Source organism: Natator depressus, chromosome 25, assembly GCF_965152275.1.
Source record: "Natator depressus isolate rNatDep1 chromosome 25, rNatDep2.hap1, whole genome shotgun sequence".
In the NCBI taxonomy this organism is placed as follows: Eukaryota; Metazoa; Chordata; order Testudines; family Cheloniidae; genus Natator; species Natator depressus.
In genome coordinates, this window is record NC_134258.1 from 3,092,854 (window position 1) to 3,115,100 (window position 22,247).

Sequence of the window (22,247 nt, forward strand, 5' to 3'; positions counted from 1 at the left end):
CAGTAAGGCTGGCACCACAGGCAGAGCCGCGGAGCCAGTTGGGGTGTGATAAGAACAGGAGCATGTTATGTTACTCTCCTTCTGGGATGCAAGGGGGCACCATGCTCTGGCCCTGGGCTCATGCGGGGCTAAGCTCTGCCCCCCTGCAATGGGAAACAAGCACATGGTTGCCAAGTGATGCCCCTCTGCCCACCTGGTGATCATTGTGATTGTTACCCATATTTCTGAAGTGAGCATCATGCAGCATCTGGCTACTCGTAGCCCAGTTTGGCAACTTCCCAGCGCCAGTGCAGGCAACAGCCACGCCAGTGCTGGGGAAGGTCCCAAGGCCCCAGGCTCACCACGTGCTTTGCAGTTAGAGCTGGCTGACAAGGGGGGTTTCTGGTTTGGGAGAATTTCAGCGTTTTGATTTTGGTTTTGTTCTGGAGCAGAGCAGCATCCCGGGGACCCTGCCTTTGACTGGATGACAGTTCAGCCAACCTGGCTCCTTTTCAGGAGAAATGTCAGGGCTGATGAACCGGTTTCATTGGAAGATTTCCAGCCAGCTTGAGCTGCAGTTTCTGTCCCGCTGGGACCCAGCAGCGCCTTTCCATAGCACTCACCTTGGCAGGCTCCAGTGCGTATATTGGGGATGAAGCCCCGGCGGCAGGGGTGAGGCTGGGCAGGGCACATCTCACATGGGTGACCCCAGGCCCGTCCAATGGTGGCACAACACATGGTCTTGGTGCAGACAATTCCACTGAGCTGGCCCTGGCACATTTGGTTATTCACCTGGCTGAAGCAGGGCCCGGTGCGATAGTCTGAGAAGAAACCAAAAACCAGGAGGTTAGAACAAGACCCAAAGCCCAGCTTTGGCCAGCATGGCCTGGTACCTGCTTCCTTCCCTTGTGCTGTGGATGGGTGCAACCTGTGAGCTGGAGCCTACTCTCCTGTTCACCAGGCAGCAACACCAACATCTCGCCCCTGACAATGTACATCGGCCCCAGAGACCTCCCAGACTCCAGCCCACTCTCGCAATAGATTATCCGATGCCTGGCATGTGGGCATTGTGCAACCATTTTTAACTCTTCCCTGTCCAAAGTGGTCAGGCTCCCTGGAGCTGTGAACATCTGCAACCCCATATAACCTTGCATGGTTTAAGATATCTGCAGCTGCTTGCCAAATGCCAGAGTATTATGGGATTGAAGATACCCCCACCATTCAGATTGCTGGCTGACCTGTCAAGGTCTCTAGGGGTTGCTTGTAATAACTAGCTGTGATATCGTGATGCTTGTCAGAGAGACTGACTGTATCTGTCTTCGATGGAAGGTCCTAGGGATCTGGGGGAATACTCCAGGTGATTTGGATGCCCTGGGCATTGCATTTCCATTGGGTACTTTCCAGGGGTTGGGTTTGCACTTTGAATTCCCTGCCTTTCTGACTTTGCTTTTCTTTCAGAGAACAGCAAAGCTCTCCTGAGGACTTTCCCCATAAATTAGTGACAGCTATTTATACTCTTAGCTCCAGGTTAACAATCTGTTGCGTCAGGAACAGATGTTTAGGAGTGAGTTCACTTCTGGGTGGCTTCTAAAGGAAATCAGCTGCAGATCTCTCCCAAAAAGCTTTCTAGAGAGAGAGAAAGCTTCCCCAGCATGACTGAGCCCTCCCATGTCATGTAGTGTGCACAGCCCTGGCACAGGAATGCCTGCTCTTCCATCAGTCTGTATAAGGAGACCCTCCAGCAATTACACGTGCAATAGTGATTCATTTCTCCTGGGTAACTGTGAAAGGCCCCGTGGCAATTTTAACTGGTTCTTTAACACAGCTTTAACACAGCTGGTTCTTTAACTGTTGCTACAGCAACAGTGGGCCCGTTTCCCAGTTCCAACAAGCAGACACCTGTGCCTTACAAGCTACATTATTTGGGTTATTTGCAGTGAGGAATGGGGTTTTGCTGCTCCCCGAGGTCTTCTGATCCCTGGCTGGAGATATTAGCACATCAGGGATTCATCAAGAAACTCACTTCTAAAACATGAAGGGCCTTTTATTCCTGCTGGGAGAGATGATTTCATGCAAATGTTTCATCTGTTCGCGGAAGAAGGACCTTTGACCTTAGTACAGTCAGACCGAAAACTCCTACATTAAACATCTGAAGAAGTCCAGGAAACAACAGCCGAGGGTGCTGCTCTGTCTTTAACTTACACCCATGCAATGCAGGTGCTGGGTAGAACAGCTGGGTATTTTATATGCAGTCTGTGAAGTTCCTTGGGGATTTCAGCGCTGGATTTTCCATTAACTAACTCCAGCAGTGTTGTGAATCCCAGGCTGCATTCTGTAAGCTGCGATGTCCAGATGAGCCCATGGCAGCCCTTACGCTGAATTGCCTGGCTTTGAAATGTAGAGCACCAAACTGGTGTGAAAGGTGTGTAGACACAAATAGGGCCACAAGCAAAACTGGGAGGCCATATCTTCTGTAGTGACTGCATTTAACTGTGCCCACAAGTGTTTTCCTCTAATATATACACATAAAAGCACAAAATTAAGACCACACAGTCTTAATTTTTGCATTTCTTGGCTTCTGAATGTTTCGTTCCATAACACTAACACTCTCTGAACATATGTTTTGTATGAAATCTCTTCAGGTTGTTGTTGCTGTTTTTAAATCCTACGACACATGTGCAAACAGAAAAAGATTAAAGGGAGCCAAGCAAATCCAGCCACTAAGGGTGACAGTACAGGAAGCTTATGTGGCAATCATGCAATTTATCCCCACCCTCACCCCTGGCAAGGAAGCTGCTTGGGGCTGGGCCTAGACCAAATGATGCCACAGGTGAGGAGCATCTTTGGTGCCCCCCCTCATTTGTTAAACTTTTGAATACCTTATGTTTTATTGGATTTGTAGTCCATTTCCTGACTTTGATGCATGCTTTACATGCATGATTTATCTCTGTCACATAAGACAATAAATTTGCACATTAGGATCTGTAAATCTGTATTTATTCATGCCATACATAAGTAAGGCTGCGAGTCTCTCATGGAGGTCGCAGACGTTACGGATTCCGTAACTTTCTGTGACCGCTGTGATTTCTGCAGCTGCCAGTGCAGCTGACCCCAGAGCTGCCCCAGCAGCTGGCCAGGGCCAGTCGCACCAGCCACTGCTGGAGTGGCCCCAGGGCCAGCCATACTGTCCACTGCTGGAGTGGCCCCAGGGCCAGTCACTCAGGCAGCCCCAGAGCCAGCCGCACTGGCAGCTGCATGGGTAGCCACGGGCAGCTGGCCCTGGAGACTGCCCGAGCAGCAGCCGGTGCAGCTGGCCCCAGGAACAGCCTGGGCAGCAGTCCCAGGGCAGCCCTGGGGACCACCGGAGCAGCACTGGTCCCAGGGACTGCTCCGGAGGTGGCTGGAGCAGTGGCTGGAGCAGCAGCCCCAGGGGCGGCCGGAGGCAGTCAGCCCCTGCTGCAGGAGCAGCAGTGCCCCGGGGGCTCCCCAATAGGACTGAAGGGGTGGAGCCTCAACCTGTGGCAGGGTTTCATGGTCCCAGGTACGCAAGCATCAGCAGGCTGCAGGTGGAGGGCTAGAGTGTGGCTGCTCCTATAAACCCTGCAGGCCCAGATCTGAGACCTGTGGGTCATGACATTGCCCAGCTAAAGGCTGGGGAAACGATTTGTGTTTGCTTTGGAATATTCTGGTAATAAAAGTAAATCCCAAGAAGGGCTGTGATTGGATTTGTGAAATCCACTTTTTGAGTTTATTGAGAACCAAACGGGCAAACCAAGGCAGGGTGCTACAGAGCCACCCCTGGCCACCAGGGGGCATGTGGGAGGCAGCCAGCTCTGTTACAGTTGTAAAGAAATTTCACATATTTCATGAACTATACCTAGGCCTAACTAACCGTAGGACGATGCAAGACACCTAATAAACGAGGCCTATTTCACCTGCTTTCCCAATGTGCTACAATCAATGTGTCTGATGTGACTGTAGGGTGGTGTATGCCTCCTGGTATCTGAAGTGTATTGAGGACTGTGTTAGAGTTGTAAGCTATCACTTTCAGTGTGTGTGTAAGGTGGGGGTCCTGGTCCTGCTTGCAGGCTGGGGACTCTGTAGGGAAGTGTATTAGCACAGACAGTCTGTAAAGAGCCAGCCTAGAACAAGGCTGCCTTAGGGAGCAGCCTGCTTTGTCTCTCTCTGGTTTGGGGTACTGTGCATTATCGTTCTGAATTCTAAGAAATAAAGTCATGTTACATTACAACCTTCCAGCCAGAGTACTGCATGATTTAATCTAACTTCTCTCTGTCTGTGCAGTGAACATAACTGTATCTGGAAAGGGCTCTGGATTAATTTATAAAGACAAAGCTTATAACCACACAAGGACAAAACTCAGGCACCACAACTATGTCTTCGAAGCGAAGTGGGGGAAGAGTCAAACCAAATATCTGTCAGTGTTGCTGAATGTGCCACAGAAGGAATTCCTGACAATTAATAATGGAGCCCAACATTTGCCACTGAAAAGGACAATGCATCACTTTAAAATATACTTGACAAAAATAGATTTTCATATTTAGATTTAATTCTCTGAGGGAAAGCAGCCAAAGCAATCTGGGAATGGTAGTCTGGACTCCAGAGTGTGCTGGCAACATGCCAGATCCCATCTGGTGCTAATTTTAATGGGTCAAATTATTAAATCTTTAATGAGACACTAATCAAACTTGATAAAGATTATAGGCACACTTATGAGATGGCTGAGGCCCTGTGAGACTCTGCAGGACTCTGTCCTCCGTGGACACTGGTCTCAGATAATTTGTCCTTTGAAGAATTTGTCCCTGTAGCCACATTCTTTGGTGGAGCAGAGCAGAGCTTCTTTCCCCACTTAAGTCTATGTGGTGTCTTTTTGCTTCCTCTCTGGAATGTCTCACTTGCAGTCACAGTAAGAGTGCCATGTGGTAGAATTTCCCTAGTTAAGGGGCTGAGCCGTACGCACCCAAAGTGCTCACCAAAGGGTCTGCAAGAAATGCAGATTTTCAAGCCCTATATCAGGGAGGAAAAAGTCCAGTCCTGAGCTTGACGTGTGTACAGGAGTCGATATTGATTGTGACCACATGCATTTGATACTTTATGCATTACCTGTAGCTGCAAAAGGCATCATTCCAACTCAAGTGTTCAAATGTAGATCCGTTTTCACAATACAGGGATAAAAAGCTTTGCAAACGGTGTGTAAGTACTAACTGCCAAGCAGACATGTTCCTCCCTCTATGGCACTATCTATCTTCAGTCAAATAACTGCAGTGCCTTAACTTTCCCTTCTTGGCCCATGGGCCTCAATAGCACCCACTGCACGCAGCTGTATTTTGTTCACTTTATCTGTGTCAGCTGAGAAGAGGGAGAAGAAAAGGAAAGGACTTTGCACATTTGGCTGGGTGTCATGGAGATACTAAGGTTGCTCCTCTGCCTAATGAATGCTAATGACCAGCACTCTAAAGCCTCAGACCCTTTGGGAGTTACTCAGTGCACTCCATTCCGTGACACATGGCTCCCGCTATGTTGCCGGCTGCTGGGGGCTGTGTTACAGCTTTGTCCAGTCTGAAAGCACCTATTTACATGTGCCGTAACCTTCCTTCTAAATGGAAAAACAACGTGTCTGCTCTGGATGTTTCCTTCCACACGGATTCTGATCTGAGCCTGGCTGGCCCATACAGACAGCAGCAGGAGACAGGTTTCAGAGTAGGAGAGTATCAGTGTGTTGTATTAGCGGAGAGTGTCAGGGGACTCCTGGTTTCCAGACCCACCTGACCCACTGTGCTGCTTTAGGCATGTCACACAGGCTCTGGCTACACGCCAGTCCCCCGGAGAGGGAGGCAGATTATGGTTTTGTTGGGCCCTGGGCCAAAGCAAGTGGGGGCCTCTCTCCACCCCTTCCGCCCACATCCCCCCCCCTCAGCCCCCCGCACAAGGGCTTGCCCCACCCCTCCCTCCTGCCCAGCACTCCTGCTGGGGAGTAGGGTTGGGGCGCGGGGCCTGCCCCCGCTCTGCCCACCTGGTGGTCCTGCTGGGGAACAGGGTAAAGGTGTGGGGGCTTCCCCTGCTCCCCAGCAGGAGTGCTGGACGGGGGCAGAGCAGGGCAAGCCCCAGCACCCCAGCCCCACTCCCCAGCAGGAGTGCCAGGCAGGCGGGCAGAGCGGGGCAAGCCTCCATGCCCTGACCCCGCTTCCCAGTAGGAGCGCCAGGTGAGCGGAGTGGGTCAAGGCGAGGAGGGCATCCATTTTCCCAAGGCCCCCCAACTGGCCTAATATACCACTGGTCCCTCACAACTGTGGTCGAAATGTCTGTCTCACCCATCAGCGGTGGCAGACAGCTCTTTGCCAAACATGGCTGAACACAGCCTGGGCTTGTCAATGAGAATCATGTTTAACATCAGTCCTTGGCCAGTGAGGATGGTGACAAATCATCCTGCAGACAGATTCCTAACAAACACCGTTCTAGAGCTAGTTAGCTATGGGACTTGACAAATTCTGTGAGCCAGACTGCCGGCAAGACCATTGCCTCCTGTGCCTCAGTTTACCCAATGGTAAATGAGGCTGCAGAGCTGAATGAACTTTATTGTGTGGAAAGTCTTCCCAGTGGAAGAGACATTTTCACAGGAAATCCGATTACTAACCTGTGCCATAACTGCTGTTCTTGGAGATGGGCTGCTTGTGTCCATTCCACTGTCGGGGTCGGTGCCCCCAGCGCACGACCGCAGAAACTTTTCCCCTCAGTCGTACCTGTTGGGTGGCTCAAGCGCCCCCTGCTGCCACACAGCATTGTGTGAGGTATAAAGGGCAGAGCTTGCTGTAATTCCTGCAAAGAGGGGAAGGAGGGTAGGTTGTAGAATGGACACACCTCAAAGAACAACAATAGCAGAACGTGTTAATAACTGTTCTTTGAGCGATCACGCTTGGACATTCCACTCTTGGTGACTCACAGGCTGTAGAACAGGAGGGGGGATCACCGTCTATTTCCATAAAGATTGGAGAACAACTCATTGTACCCTAACATCGTCTTTGGAGTCTTAAGCCACAGGATGGTGGGAAGCAAACGTCTGGACCGAGGATCAGGCTGCCACTCCATGAATGTCTGCGTTTGGAACTTGTGCCAGAAAGGCTGCCATGGCTGATGTGCCCTCATCAAAGCACATGTGTACACAGGGTGAGATGCAGGAAGAAATTCTCTGGGTGGAGACTCATGGACCTCTCACTCAGCCTGCCACTGCAACAAACAGCTGGGAGGATTTATGGAAGTGTCTCGTTCTCTCTAGGTAAAATGCCAAGGCTCTTCTGATGTCCAAGGTATGCTAATACTCTTCCTCTCTGGTCACATGTGGTTTTAGTTAGAATCCACGCAAATTAATTGGCTGTGGCAAGAGGAAACCACCTTTGGGAAGAACATCGGATGAGGATGCAGGTAAGTCTGGTCTTTAAAAAAGACTGCATATGGAGGTCCTGACATTAACACCTGCAGCTCCCCATCTGGCCGAGGTAATGGCCACCAGAAATGCCACCTTCGTTGACAGATGCAGTGATTACCAGACAGCCAACGGTTCAAACGGGGGACCCATAGGTCTTCACAGTACTAAGTTTAGATCCCACAGAGGAACAGGGTCTTGCACTTGAAGGTATAATTTAACTAAGCCCTTTAAAAATCGTATGGACATGTCATTGGAGAAAATAGTTCCATTTTAGGATGGAACGCTGGATTACCAGCCAGATGTACTTTGATGGAACTAACCACCAAATCATGGTGTTGCAGGTAGAATAAGTAGTCCAGAACACACTGAACTGAAGAAGTGATCCCATTCTCGAGACCAGATGAAGAAACACCTCCATTTTGCGAGGTGAGTAACCTCTTGTAGAAGGCTTCCTACTATTTAGCAGGACCTCTTGTACGTCTTTCGAGCAAGCCTGCTCCCTAGTGTCTAGTCATGGAGAATCCATGCAGCTAAGTGAAGGGATTGTAGGCTCAGATGGTATAGGCAACCATGATCCTGGGAGGTTAGGTTTGAGTCTTAGGGGAAATGAAATTGGAGGTTTCACTGACAATGCCAGGAGAGTGGAGAAGGCCCTGTGCTGGGGCTATAAGTATGACTTTGGCCTGGTCCTGTCTTATCTTTAGCAATACCCTATGAATGAGTGGGATGGATGGAAAAGCCTGGAAGACTCTTTGACTATGTCACTAAAAAGGCGTCTGTTATAGAATCTGGGCTGTGACCCTGTAGGGAGCAGAGCTGCTGACAGTTTCTTTTGGACTTTGTGGGAAATAGGTCCAGTAGGGGAAATCCCCATGACTAGGAGATGTCAGGCCACTTTGGTGAAGAGACCACTGGTGGTGACTCATAAATAACCTGCTCAGGTGTTCCGCTAGGTCGTTCTGCGTGCCCAGCAGATTAGACGCTTCTAGAGTGACTGAGTTGGCAACAAGTAGAGTCGCTTCTTGGAAGAGTGGAGAAGAACAGAGGGAAGGGGGTTTATTCTAAATGTTGTTCTAAATATTGTTCTACCCCACTGCTTGTTGGGGTAGAACACTCCTGCCATGTGGTCTGTGGGGACTAACAGGCTGCTTCCCCTGATTTGTGATAGAAATACTTGGCACGCCAGTCTGACAGCTTTCAGTTCTCTGACACTGAGGTGTAAAGCTAAGTCCTCATAGGACCATAGATACTGCATTTGTTGAAAACCCAGGTGCGCTCCCCATCCCAGGGCCGAAGCATCTGCCACTAGCACGAGAGTCGGTTGTGGGCGGACAAATGGAAAATCATGGAGCAGGTCCTCAAGGAATCAATTCTGAAGCACTTAGAGGAGAGGAAAGTGATCAGGAACAGTCAGCATGGATTCACCAAGAGCAAGTCATGCCTGATTGCCTTCTATGATGAAATAACTGGCTCTGTGGTTGAGGGGAAAGCAGTGGACATGTTATTCCTTGACTTTAGCAAAGCTTTTGACACGGTCTCCCACAGTATTCTTGCCAACAAGTTAAAGAAGTATGGGCTGGATGAATGGACTATAAGGTTGATAGAAAGCTGGCTTGATCATCGGGCTCAAAGGGTAGTGATCAATGGCTCCATGTCTAGTTGGCAGCCGGTATCAAGCGGAGTGCCCCAAGGCTTGGTCCTGGGGCTGGTTTTGTTCAATATCATAGAATATCAGGGTTGGAACTGACCTCAGGAGGTCATCTAGTCCAACCCCCTGCTCAAAGCAGGACCAATCCCCAACGAAATCATCCCAGCCAGGGCTTTGTCAAGCCTGACCTTAAAAACTTCGAAGGAAGGAGATTCCACCACCTCCCCAGGTAACGCATTCCAGTGCTTCACCACCCTCCTAGTGAAAAAGCTTTTCCTAATATCCAACCTAAACCTCCCCCACTGCCACTTGAGACCACTACTCCTCATTCTGTCATCTGGTACCACTGAGAATAGTCTAGATCCATCCTCTTTGGAACCCCCTTTCAGGTAGTTGAAAGCAGCTATCAAAACCCCCCTCATTCTTCTTTTCTGCAGACTAAACAATCCCAGTTCCCTCAGCCTCTCCTCATAAGTCATGTGTTCCAGTCCCCTAATCATTTTTGTTGCCCTCCACTGGACTCTTTCCAATTTTTCCACATCTTTCTTGTAGTGTGGAGCCCAAAACTGGACACAGTACTCCAGATGAGCCCTCACCAATGTCGAATAGAGGGGAACAATCACATCCCTCGATCTGCTGGCAACGCTCCTACTTATACATCCCAAAATGCCATTGGCCTTATTGGCAACAAGGGCACACTGTTGACTCATATCCAGCTTCTCATCCACTGTAACCCCTAGGTCCTTCTCTGCAGAACTGCTGCCAAGCCATTCGGTCCCTAGTCTGTAGCGGTGCATGGGATTCTTCCCTCCTAAGTGCAGGACTCTGCACTTGTCCTTGTTGAACCTCATCAGATTTCTTTTGGCTCAATCCTCTCATTTGTCTAGGTCACTCTGTAGCCTATCCCTACCCTCCAGCGTATCTACCACTCCTCCCAGTTTAGTGTCATCTGCAAACTTGCTGAGGGTGCAATCCACGCCATCCTCCAGATCATTAAGGAAGATATTGAACAAAACCAGCCCCAGGACCGACCCTTGGGGCACTCCACTTGATACCGGCTGCCAACTAGACTTGGAGCCATTGATTACTACCCGTCGAGCCCGACAATCTAGCCAACTTTCTATCCACCTTATAGTCCATTCATCCAGCCCACACTTCTTTAACTCGCTGGCAAGAATATCTTCATTAATGATCTGGAGGATGGCGTGGACTGCACCCTCAGCAAGGCCTCGCTTGACAAAGCCCTGGCTGGGATGATTTAGTTTGGGATTGGTCCTGCTTTGAGCAGGGGGTTGGACTAGATGACCTCCTGAGGTCCTTCCAGCCCTGATGTTCTATGATTCTAAGATACTCAAGACTCACTGGTCCAAGGCAATCCGGGACCAAGTACTGTGGAAGTGGGACAGATGGTTTGTGAAGGTGAGGGTTTGGTTTGGTTCTGGAGAGTCTGCTGCATCCAGGCCAGCCTCAGCAAAATTCTTGTGACCAGTCGGCCCTCACTGACCAGGGAAGAGAACAGGCACCGCCCTGAACTTTTCCATGGAGCCCCACAAGGTCAAAGCATATTGTCCCAGCAGAGCCTGGTGGTTAGCGATGTGCAGCTGAAAACCCCTGGTCAGATAGATCTTTCTGCCAAATAAGTCTGGCCTCTCCGCATCTTTTGATTTGGGGGTGGCAGCTCGGTGCCTTTGTCATTCTCTCTCATTAGCCACTGTGATGACCAGTGAGCCCTGAGGTGGGTGAGTATAACCCTTGGGAGTTTACGCAGTACTTTCTTTCTGCCCCTTTAGAGGTGGGAGGCAAAGAGGCTGGCGTCTGCCATAAAGCCTTCATCGGCTCTAGTATGGCCTTGTAATTGGCAGAGCTTCCCTGAAGGAAGCCACCAATGATAAAACATCCATGAGGTGATGTGAGGACTCCCTGAGCTCTTTGACTTCTGCACCTAAGTCTGCAGCCACGCTCTTGAACAACTCCTGATAAACTTTAAAATCATCCGGAGGAGGTGAAGATGTGCCAAATGAAACGGCCTCGTCTGGAGAGGACGAAGAGGAAGTCAAACCAGAGGGGTAGAATCTCTTCTGCTGGTTAATTCTGGAACCTCCTCTGGGATGCTCAACCCAGTGCCAGACTCCAGGGAAGGAGCTGCTCAGTGTGCAGATTTAGCCCTTCTAGACAAGAGCACTGAGTATGCATTGTGTGGGGAAGATCTGGAAACTGCTGGACAACCCCAAGGGTTCATAATGGCCACACACATGGGGCTGGGCCCCATTGTCCCAGTCACATTCCCAAGGCAGGTCCCACTGAAAGGTCACAGTTGTAGATGGTCAGAGAGGATCTGGGCAGAGACCAGCAGGTCCTGCTTTGGGGTTGTGATACATCAGATCCCACCTGCAAGTCTGATGACGAGGATTCCCCTTCCTCTGACCAGGGTGGGGCTGATCCAGTCAGTGCCGGGGACTGGTGCCAAAAGCCTGGCGATGGACAAAGCAACACCATCACAGCAGGCTTCTCTTTGGCCAGAGGCTGAGTCACTGGCAGAAGTAGCAGCAGCGCTGGGGGACTGGACTCCAGTAAGGAAGGAGACACTGGCCACGAGAAGCAGAGCAGGTTTCTTGGCACTGCAAATGCCTCCGGCGTAGTTGGCATCGAGATGGTGTTTTGCTGTGGTGCCAAAGAAGCTGGAAGCTTTGCATTTCTTCTTCCGTTCGGGTGAGGAAGAACACGGCCGGGATTCCATGAAAGCTGGAGGTGCTGAAGCTGCAGCACTTGGCACTGAGTCAGACCGGAACAGCTGGGACAGCTCTGACGGTGGTCTGAGTACTGTCTCCGTCAGCAGAAATTCCAGCTTACCCTCCACATCCTTCTTTGTCCTAGGTTTGAACTCCCTGCAAATCTGGCACCAGGCCTTCATGAGTGCCTCTCCCAAGTGCTTCAGAAAGCTCTTGTGTGGGTCGCTTTCTGGCATAGGCCTGGAGCAAGAAACCTGGTGACCAGGGCACAGCTCGGTACCATACATAAAAAAAACCTCAATGGGAGAAAACAGCAGGTCCAACGGGTACCGCTGAGGGGAAAAGTTTCGGGCGGCCATGTGCTGGGCGCATAAACCCCCCGAGTGGAATGCACACATGCAATCACTCGAAGAAGAACCAGTTTCTTTTCCCATGAAAATGTCAGTTTTGGTGAAAAATTTAAATTTTCCTCCAGGGAAGGTCAAAAACAAACTGACAAAAAATTTCATTTTTTTCAACTTAAGATGCTGGTTCAGCTTTTTTTATTTTAAAAAACCTGAAATGAAACCGTTAATGCCAAAACATTAATTCAAAACCACAATTTTTATTTTGACTTAAAATATTGACTTGCTGTGCCTTTTGGAAACCAAAATATTTAAAATTGAAACAAAATAAAATGTTCATTTTGAATTAGTTCAAAATGTCCTGCCAGGAAAGGGACATTTTTCAACCCCCAAATTTGAACAAAAATATTTTGATTGAAATTTCTTACAGGAGAAATGTTGTTTTGCAACCACCTCTCTGGGAACGGTACCATTGATCTGTCTCACAGCGCATTCACAGGTGAAATGAATGCTTGTAAGGGGAATTCAGACCCACACAGATAAAAGTGCAAGCAGCAGTGCTGAGTGTCCACCACTTCCATTGCTAGTGTAGGCCCCATGTAAACATGCACATGCTCAGTTTTTGGCACGTGAGCAGACCAATGAAGCACAAGCTGGAAATTAAATTAATAAACATTTCCTTTAATCTCTCTCTGTCTCTGACTTAGCCTTGTCTGGAGCACCATGGGCCAGGATCCCCTTGGGAGTCTGGCCGTGGCCCGCATGAATTCTTTCCTTGCTAGCAACGGGGAAGAGGAGGCTTTTCTCTGCTAAAATCAAAGTCCCTCTCGTAATAAACAGTGTTTTTGCTGAAAGTTTTCTCTTCACACAGCAAGGCTGAGAGCTGCTCATGAGCCCTCCCATGGCAGTTCCATACCTCCCCATCATGAGCTGACTAGGACACATGCCTAGGGCTTCAGCACTGTTCCCGCATGGATTTTAGAGGAATAAGGAGAGTGAAACCTCAATATCTATTTTCACATAGTTGACTCATGGTTTCCCTCAAGCAGGAGATTTGCTTACCCAGGCTAGGAGTGCAGCCTTACAATATATTACGTCTCCTGTATGCTTGGAGCTGTGGTAGCACAGAGCACCCACCAACCTGCAGTCAACCAGAGCAACCCCAAAATGCAGAGGCCTTGGCTGGGGAGCTGGCACAACCAGGGTGTCTCGGGGATTCAGCAGATCCCCCATATCAGCCTCCACTGATGTGGCTTCTATGCAGTTCCAACCACAAGTGATGGCTGCTCTCCCTGGCAGCGTGCCTGAGGAAGGGGGGCAGTGCCCTCTAAAAGGCGGCAGAGGGCCCTTCCTGGGCTATGTAATTGGCACTTCCTGAGCCGGCAGAGGTGATTTTAGCGGGTAAATGTTTTCATGCAGGAGAATATGAGAACAGGGCGCACAGCCGTACCCACGGCAATGGAGTGATAACAGCACAGGCCAAACTCCGGCATGGGGTGAGTGAGTACATGTCCACCGAACACACCAGAGTTGCACCCACTTACACCGGGTCTGAATATGGCCATTTTGAAGCAATGAGCCTTCCTGCAGGTCTCTACAGATAATGCAGTTCTAATTACACATGATCACATGGGAAGCCCCCTCCCCCCACCTTGTCTCTGGCTAGCTGGCTTTGTGACTTCGCTCCCCAGGACTAGGGTGGGGGTGTAAAAGCCCCACAGGGTCTCAGCAAAGGGCTCCTTTCTCCACCTAGTCATTTCCTTACCGCCTACAAACACAGCCACATTCCTTTTGCAGAGAGGAAAAGCCAACTAAGGCAGTTCATGAGGCCAGACATTCAAAGTTCTGAAAAATCACACTCTAAGGAAATAGTAGAGAGAGATGTTTTAAAAGTTTTCCTGTCCTATTTTTATAGTTTCCTGTCAAAACCTTAGGCCGATGAAACCTGAGCTAAGATTCAGGCACATCCCTTGTCCAAGGACTCTCAACTCCAGGCACACAGGCAAGGTATAAGGCCAGTTACTTTAAACAACACTTATAAAGGAGGGAGTTTGTCTGGAGGTTAGACAATGGACTGGGTGTCAGGACTCCTGGCTCCTCTCTTGCTAACTTGCTGTGTGACCTTGGGCAGGTCAATTAACCGATTTGTGCCTCAATTTCCCCACCTTTAAAATGTAGATACTATTTCTCACTCCCCTTTGGAAAGGCCTTGAGATCCTCAGCCAAAAGGATCTAGAAGCCATGCGTCTTATTATTATATACCAGTGCACCAGCCCATGCCCTCTGCCCAACCTGAGCCTTTGGAAAGGTTAGCCCTGGGCTTCTGGAAGAATTGTAACGCCAGCTCAGCATTCTGAGCCCATGACAACACTGTGCTGAGCGGGACAGATTCTCAGACAGCGGCTCGACAGAGCACAGAGCAAGTGTCCAGTCCTGTCTCCTGCTTGGTTAGAGAAACCGGGAGAGTCATTGAGGACAATTGCCAAGAAGCTTCTCTCAATAATGTAACCCTTGGTGAGCCCCATGTGCTCCCTCGATCGGCTGCCGTGCAGGACGGCAGTGTTAGGGGACACAGGACCTTTCGATGAACGTTGCAGGATATTCGTGGAAAAAGGGACTGTATTCACTCCTCGATGTCACGCTGACTCTGACTCAAGCGGCACCTTCCCTAACAGCTTGGAAATGCCCCTCCTCCACTGGGAGATCTGTCACTTATTCACACAGCACACAGCAGTGGCCTCCTGCACATAACGATATTTTGAGACGGCTGCTCAGTTGCTGTAAATTGCCATAGTTCCAGCTGCGAAGCTGCCCAGTGAGTACTCCCTGTTGGGGTATTTATAACCTACCCAGCGCCAGGGTAGACGTCACCTCACTCACTGCAGTCAGTTCTCAGAGAATTGCTTGTGGTCTTTGAGCACTGTACCAAAAACAACATGCAGATCTAAGCAGAGTCAGCTATTCATCAGTTAACTTCATGCCACTTCTCTCCAGGCAGGGTCATTTCAGACCAGATTTCTTACTACGCTCAGGGAGACTATGGGATGAAACAACTTCAGGGCATTACATCATTGTTTAGGCCCAGATCTTTAAAAGGATTTAGGCACCTAATTCTCATTTATTTCAATGAGAATTAGGTGCCTATATCTTTGAAGATCTGGGCCTTAGTACATTTTCTTAGCCTTGTCACAGTTTTAGTTCCATTTCTCAGGAGCCAGTCCCAGCCTGCGAATGAACTCCCTCCCACCAGAACTAAGGACCATCTCAAACCTCCCACCTGGGGCTTGTTCCACCTGTCCCCCCTAACATATACATAGAGCAACAAACCAAAACACTGCACTGCACTGCACTGCACTGCGCTGCATACACAATGCTCCCCCTGGCAGGGGATGAGAGAGAGAAGGACTCACACTGCATAGATGTGAGTCCCATCCCTAAATGCCCTAATGGAAGATAGTAGTGATGAGGGCAGCATAAGAACCGATATAGACCAGGCTAGTCTAGAATACACTTATCAGTCCTGCTCCTCTTTGGAACCTCCATAAGGAAGAAACCTAATGGAGGCAAATACAGTTTGCACCTAACACTTTGACTCAATTCCTGCATCTCATGTAGGAGTGGACAAGGCAGATGCAGTAGCTGCCTTGAGCTTTCAGCCATAGCCAGCTAGAGGGAAAAGAGGATTCTACACTTCACTGCTCGTGCTGTCTGCACTATGCAAAACACTGCCACTATCAGACAGTCAAGTGCCAGCAGTCTGCAATACAAACTCATCCAGCCAGATCTCCCAAATCACAGAGGACTTAAATAAGCCTGCGGGGCTGGGAGCATGGTCTGTTATTAAGGTTGCCCAACAGTTCCCATTATAAGACCCTGTTTTCAGTTGCTAAGAACTTTGCCAAATGTTAGCCACTGTTCTGACATTTTCTATGCCAAGGGTCTGCCACAGGCTGCCTTTTCTTTTCTTTTCTTTTCTTTTCTTTTTTTTTTAATTTCAGCCAAAACACTTCAACCATTTCTGAGAATGAGGGTAGGGAAAAATACATTGTTTTGCCCATATTAAAATATTCGGATGGCCTTTTCTTTGAGAAGATCTAGTGCCCCCATGCTTTGGGGCCGGGAAGAAATTTACCCCAGGGTAGATTGGCAGAGATCCTGGGGTTTTTTGCCTTCCTCTGCAGCTGGCGGCACAGGTCACTTGAAGGTTTAAACTAGTGTAAATGGTGAATTCTCTATCATTATCTTCTGCCAGTGGCCAGGTGCTTAGGAGGGAATGAACAGAACAGGACAGTTCATCAAGTAATCCATCCCCTGTCGTCCAATCCCAGCTTCTGGCAGTTGGAGGTTTAGGGACGCCCAGAGCATGGGGTGATCAGTTTAGCCTTGAGCACAGAAATTGAATAGTACTCAGAAGGGCTGTCAAGCAATTGAAAAAATTCATCGTGATTAAAAAAATTAATCGCAATTAATCACACTGTTAATAATCGAATACCATTTATTTAAATATTTTTGGATATTTTCTACATTTTCAAATATATTGATTTCAATTACAACACAGAATACAAGGTGTACAGTGCTCACTTTATATTTATTTTTGATTGCAAATATTTGTGCTATAAAAAACAAAAGAAAGAGTATTTTTCAATTCACCTTATACAAATACTATAATACAATCTCTTTATCATGAAAGTTTTACATGTATGAATGAATTTACAAATGTAGAATTATGTACAAAAAAACCCTGCATTCAAAAATACAAGCCAATCGCTCAGACAAACAAGTTTTTTTACATTTGCAGGAGATAATGCTGCCTGCTTCTTGTTCACAATGTCATCGGAAAGTGAGAACAGGCATTTTCATAATATTTATGTGCCAGATGCACTAAAGATTCACATGTCCCTTCATGCTTCAACCCCCATTCCAGGGGACGTGTGTCCATGCTGATGACGGTTCTGCTCAATAATGATTCAAAGCAGTGTGGACCGACACATGTTCACTTTCATTATCTGAGTCAGATGCCACCAGCAGAAGGTTCATTTTCTTTTTTGGTGGTTCGGGTTCTGTAGCTTCCGCTTTGGAGTATTGCTCTTTTAAGACTTTTGAAAGCATGCTACACACCTCGTCCCTCTCAGATTTTGGAAGGCACTTCAGATTCTTAAACCTTGGGTCAGTGCTGTAGCTATCTTTAGAAATCTCACATTGGTACCTTCTTTGCATTTTGTCAAATCTGTAGTGAAAGTGTTCTTAAAACGAACAACATGTGCTGGGTCATCATCCGAGTCTGCTGTAACATGAAATATATGGCAGAATGCGGGTAAAACCATGGAGCAGGAGACATACAATTCTCCCCCAAGGAGTTCAGTCACAAATTTAATTAACACATTTTTTTTAACAAGCGTCATCAGCATGGAAGCATGTCCTCTGGGATGATGGTTGAGGCATAAAGAGGCATATGAATGTTTAACAGATCTGGCACATAAATGCCTTGCAATGCCAGCTACAACAGTGCCATGTGAACGCCTGTTCCCACTTTCGGGTGACATTGTAAATAAGAAGCTGGCAGCACTATTTCCCATAAATGTAAACAAACTTGTTTCTCTTAGCGATTGGCTGAACAAGAATTAGGACTGAGTGGACTTGTAGGCTCTAAAGCAGGGGTGAGCAAACTTTTTGGCACGAGGCCACATTGGCATGTGAAACTGTATGGAGGGCCAGGTAGGGAAGGCTGTGCCTCCCCAAACAGTCTGGCCCCTGCCCCCTATCCGCCCCCTCCCACTTCCCGCCCTCTGACTGCCCCCCTCAGAACCTCTGTCCCATCCAACCCCCCCCTGCTCCTTGTCCCCTGACCGCCCCCTCCTGGGACCCCCTACCCCAAACCACCCCCCTAAGATCCCATCCCCTGTCCAACCCCCCTGCTCCCTGTCCCCTGACTGCCCCCCTGAGCCCTATCCACACCCCTGCCCCCTGACAGGCCCCCTGGCACCCCACCCCCTATCCAACACCCCTGTTCCCCATCCCCTGACCGCCCCACCAACCCTCCACCCATCCAATCACTCCCTGTCCCCTAACTGCCCCCCCCCAGGACCCTCTGCCCCTTATCCAACCCCCTGCCCCCCGCCCCCTTACCATGCAGCTCAGAGTAGCAGGAGCTCGCAGCTTGTGGCGGTGGCATAGCTGCGGGGGAGAGGGGTAGCAGGGGAGGGGCTGGGGCTAGCCTCCCCGGCCAGGCACTCAAGGGCCGGGCAGGATGTTCCCACGATGTGGCCTGCAGGCCATAGTTTGCCCACCTCTGCTCTAAAGTTTTACATTATTTTGTTTTTGAGTGCAATTATGTAACAAAAAAAAAATCTATATTTGTAAGTTGCATTTCCATGATAAAGAGATTGCACCATGCTACTAGCATGAGATGAATTGAAAAATACTATGTCTTTTGTTTGTCATGTTTACAGTGCAGCTGTTTATAATCAATATACAGTGTACAGCTCTGTACACTGCGTGTTCTGTGTTGTAATTGAAATCAATATATTTGAAAATGTAGGAAAAGCATCCAAAATATTTAATACATTTCAATTGATATTCTATTGTTTAACAGTGCGATTAAAATTGCGATTAATTGCAATTAACTTTTTAAATTGAGATTAACTTTTTTTAGTTAATTGCATGAGTTAACTGCGATTAATCGACAGCCCTAGTGTGCAGTAAATAAAACTGGGGCCCACTGAAAAATGAGGAGAAAACAAAATATTGGGCAGCATCTGCCCTGTGAACAGAATGAGGCAGGGGTCCTGTGGAAATGTAGGACGTGACCATAGAACTAAAGACTACATAATGCATATGTACCAGGGGGCTGAACGGAGGTTTCACAGGCAACCCTTAATTTCTGGCATTTCCTAACTTTTGAGTGCTTGGCTTTGCAACCTGAATAATGTTCTTTTTAATGTTTTCTGTACGTAATATATACAAAACCCCACCAATGCTCCTGTCAGACTTGCCTTCCCCAGGGATTGCAGGGGAGGACTGTTTCCCATGGCCATAATTAACTTTTCAAATAAACTGTCCTGGCGGGAGACAGGAAACTGTGCATTATATTCAATCACAAAGCAAGGCCTGGAGCAGAAACCCACTTGGAGAGCCTGTTATGTGATATTCAGATAACAAAGAGCCAGCCTGGGCCCACGGCTCTCCAGTCTGTGTAAATGTACACAGGAAGAGCAGTTCTGGGGCAGTCCCACATTGGTCACACTTACATATGAGGACAGAACCACTGTGGGAGCACTAGGTGAGATTTTCTGGTCCATGTTATGCAGGAGGTTAGACTGGATGATCAGCAGGGTCCCGTCTGGCCTTAAAAATTATTATGGGCTGGTGTAAATCAGCAGAGCTCCATTGACTTCAATGGAGTTACACCACTTTACACTAGATGAGGATTTGGCCTTTGAATTTATGTGTACCTGCCTCAACAGTAGCCATTTCATGGGCTGTTGCTAAGGCTGTGAATGGCTTCTCATATAGCCCTGTTTCCACAAGTACCTAATGCCTGAAACAGGCTCCTGTTGGGCTGAAATGGGCCCACGTGTGGGCTCTACCTACGGTGAATTGTGCTGGAAAGTTTGAGCAAAACCCTTTCTACCGTTGTTGAGTTAGGGAGGAGTGAAAGGACACGTCTGCCATTCTACCCGCACGTTAGCCATGGCCACAGCAAACTTAGCGCCACTTTGAACCCTGGAACATGGGGCCTTGGCAGTGTCCTCACTGGGCGCTGGCCTGTTGCTTGGGCTGACTGAACAAAGCTACAACAATTTGTACACTGTGCCCTGAGCCTTGTGAGCTGAAAGCCAACAGAGGGTGGACCTGGGCCAGGAGGCTGCTTTGGCAGCCAGAAGGGCTGCGAGCTGCATTGCTCCAGAGCTGGTCTTTTTCTTTGTCCCTGGCAAAGAGAGGAAATGAAACACAGGGGCAGAGCTAAAGTGGCACAGGTCACACGAGTACAGGTGGAGCTCTGGGTCATTATACGTTCCTCTCCTACGCTGCATCGATTTGCACTGGTATGAACAACTCTCTCTCCCTCTCTCATATATCATGGCACTCACACCACTGCCCTTTGTCGCGGGTGCAGAGCCTGCATGCCCAAGAGAGCCGGGCTGGCAGAGCTCAGTGGCTGCAAATGTGTGTTTGTTCCTGATGTGCATCCACAACATCTGTAAACACATCCCTGGACCACCATCCAGCAGTAAACACCCCCCAGGGCACAGGCCCTCACCACCCCACCTTCGACGAAGGCTCAGAAACAAAAACTTCACCACGCCCTTCCCTCCAGACTCAGAATCCCACCCAGACCTACTGCACCACCAGGATACCCTGGGGAGAGGAGGAGCCTTGCACCATGGCCTGACAGTCCTCAGATCTGGGCCTGGAGGATCAAGGGGAAATTCAAGAATCCCTCCCCAAGAATAGCCGATGGCCATCCTCCTCTTCAGTAAAGAAGGACACAGTCAGTTCAGGGCTCTCAGCTGGTGTGGTACCACATGGGGGAGACAGGCTGGTCTCTCTGGAAGACAAGGCTCAACCCACTTAGGGCTTTATAGCTAAAACTCAACACCTGAAACTCAAAAATCTATAGGTAACCCATGCAGATCACTGAGCGAAGATGTGACGTGAGTGACACGTTCCTCAGAAGTAGATTGTGGGCTGCCAGGTGAACTGCAATTCCTCATGGTCTGGAATAGAAGCCCCTTAGAGAGCTCATTATTGCTAACCACTGAGGTGGGGCCAGATGTCCCCAAGAGCTCAGGGCCAGATGATTTTCAAGCGCTCAGCTCCAATGATCTGGCCACATTTCCCAAGTAGCTCAGCTCTCAACAAGACGCACAGCCCTGGTTTATACTACAAATTTGTGTTGGTACAACTGTGTCATTCAGCAGTGGGGAGAATCCACAACCCTGAGCAATGCAGTTATACTGACTGCATTCCCAGTGCAGGGCTTCTCCTGTCGGTGTATGTAGCGTCTTCACTAAGCACCACAGCATCACAGCTGTGCCACTGCAGCGCTGTAAGTGTAGACAGATTTTCAGACATGCTCAGCACCCAGCAGTTCCCACTGTGACACTCATGCCCAGAGCTTCAGAAGAACTTAGCACCTGCTATGCACCCAACATGCTGAGCTGCTTTGAAATTTTGGCCTTTCGTGATGGGTGATCCTTAAACTGTTTGGTTTGGTTCCGAGTCTGGGTGTTTATCTGAACTTCCTGCAGCTGGACTGGTCAGATTCCTACCATCTCTCCCGGTGTGGGGTCATCCAGACCCAGCCAGCGTGCAGTGCACACAGCCAGAGTGCAGCATCCACAGCCAGCATGCAGTGAGCACAGCCAGCATGCACATAGAATTGGAAGGGACCTCATAGGGTTGGAAGGGACCTCAGGAGGTCATCTAGTCCAACCCCCTGCTCAAAGCAGGACCAATCCCCAATTTTTGCTCCAGATCCCTAAATGGCCCTCTCAAGGATTGAACTTACAAGCCTGGGTTTAGCAGGCCAATGCTCAAACCACTAAGCTATCCCTCCCCCCACAGCCAGCGTGCAGTGAGCACAGCCAGCATGCAGCGAGCACAGCCAGCGTGCAGCGTCCACAGCCAGCGTGCAGCAAGCACAGCCAGCGTGCAGCGTCCACAGCCAGCGTGCAGCGTCCACAGCCAGCGTGCAGCGAGCACAGCCAACGTGCAGCGAGCACAGCCAGCGTGCAGCGTCCACGGCCAGCATGCAGCATCCACAGCCAGCGTGCAGCATCCACAGCCAGCATGCAGCGAGCACAGCCAGCATGCAGCGAGCACAGCCAATGTGCAGCGAGCACAGCCAGCGTGCAGCGAGCACAGCCAGCGTGCAGCGTCCACGGCCAGCATGCAGCATGCACGGCCAGCATGCAGTGAGCACAGCCAGCGGTCAGCGATCACAGCCAACGTGCAGCGAGCACAGCCAGCGTGCAGCGTCCACGGCCAACGAGCAGTGAGCACAGCCAGCGTGCAGCGATCACAGCCAATGTGCAGCAAGCACAGCCAGCGTGCAGCGTCCACGGCCAGCGTGCAGTGTCCACAGCCCAGTGTGCAGTGAGCAC

At 49.4% G+C, this 22,247-nt stretch overlaps 1 protein-coding gene across 1 annotated transcript in view; it reads right to left on the minus strand.

The window, feature by feature from the left end:
• FBN3 (fibrillin 3) overlaps positions 1–22,247 on the minus strand; it is a 293,987-nt gene that overhangs the window by 174,747 nt on the left and 96,993 nt on the right. The window contains exon 7 of the mRNA XM_074939600.1: positions 603–800. Coding sequence (XP_074795701.1) covers positions 603–800 — 198 coding nt within the window. The remainder of the gene's footprint in view (positions 1–602; positions 801–22,247) is intronic.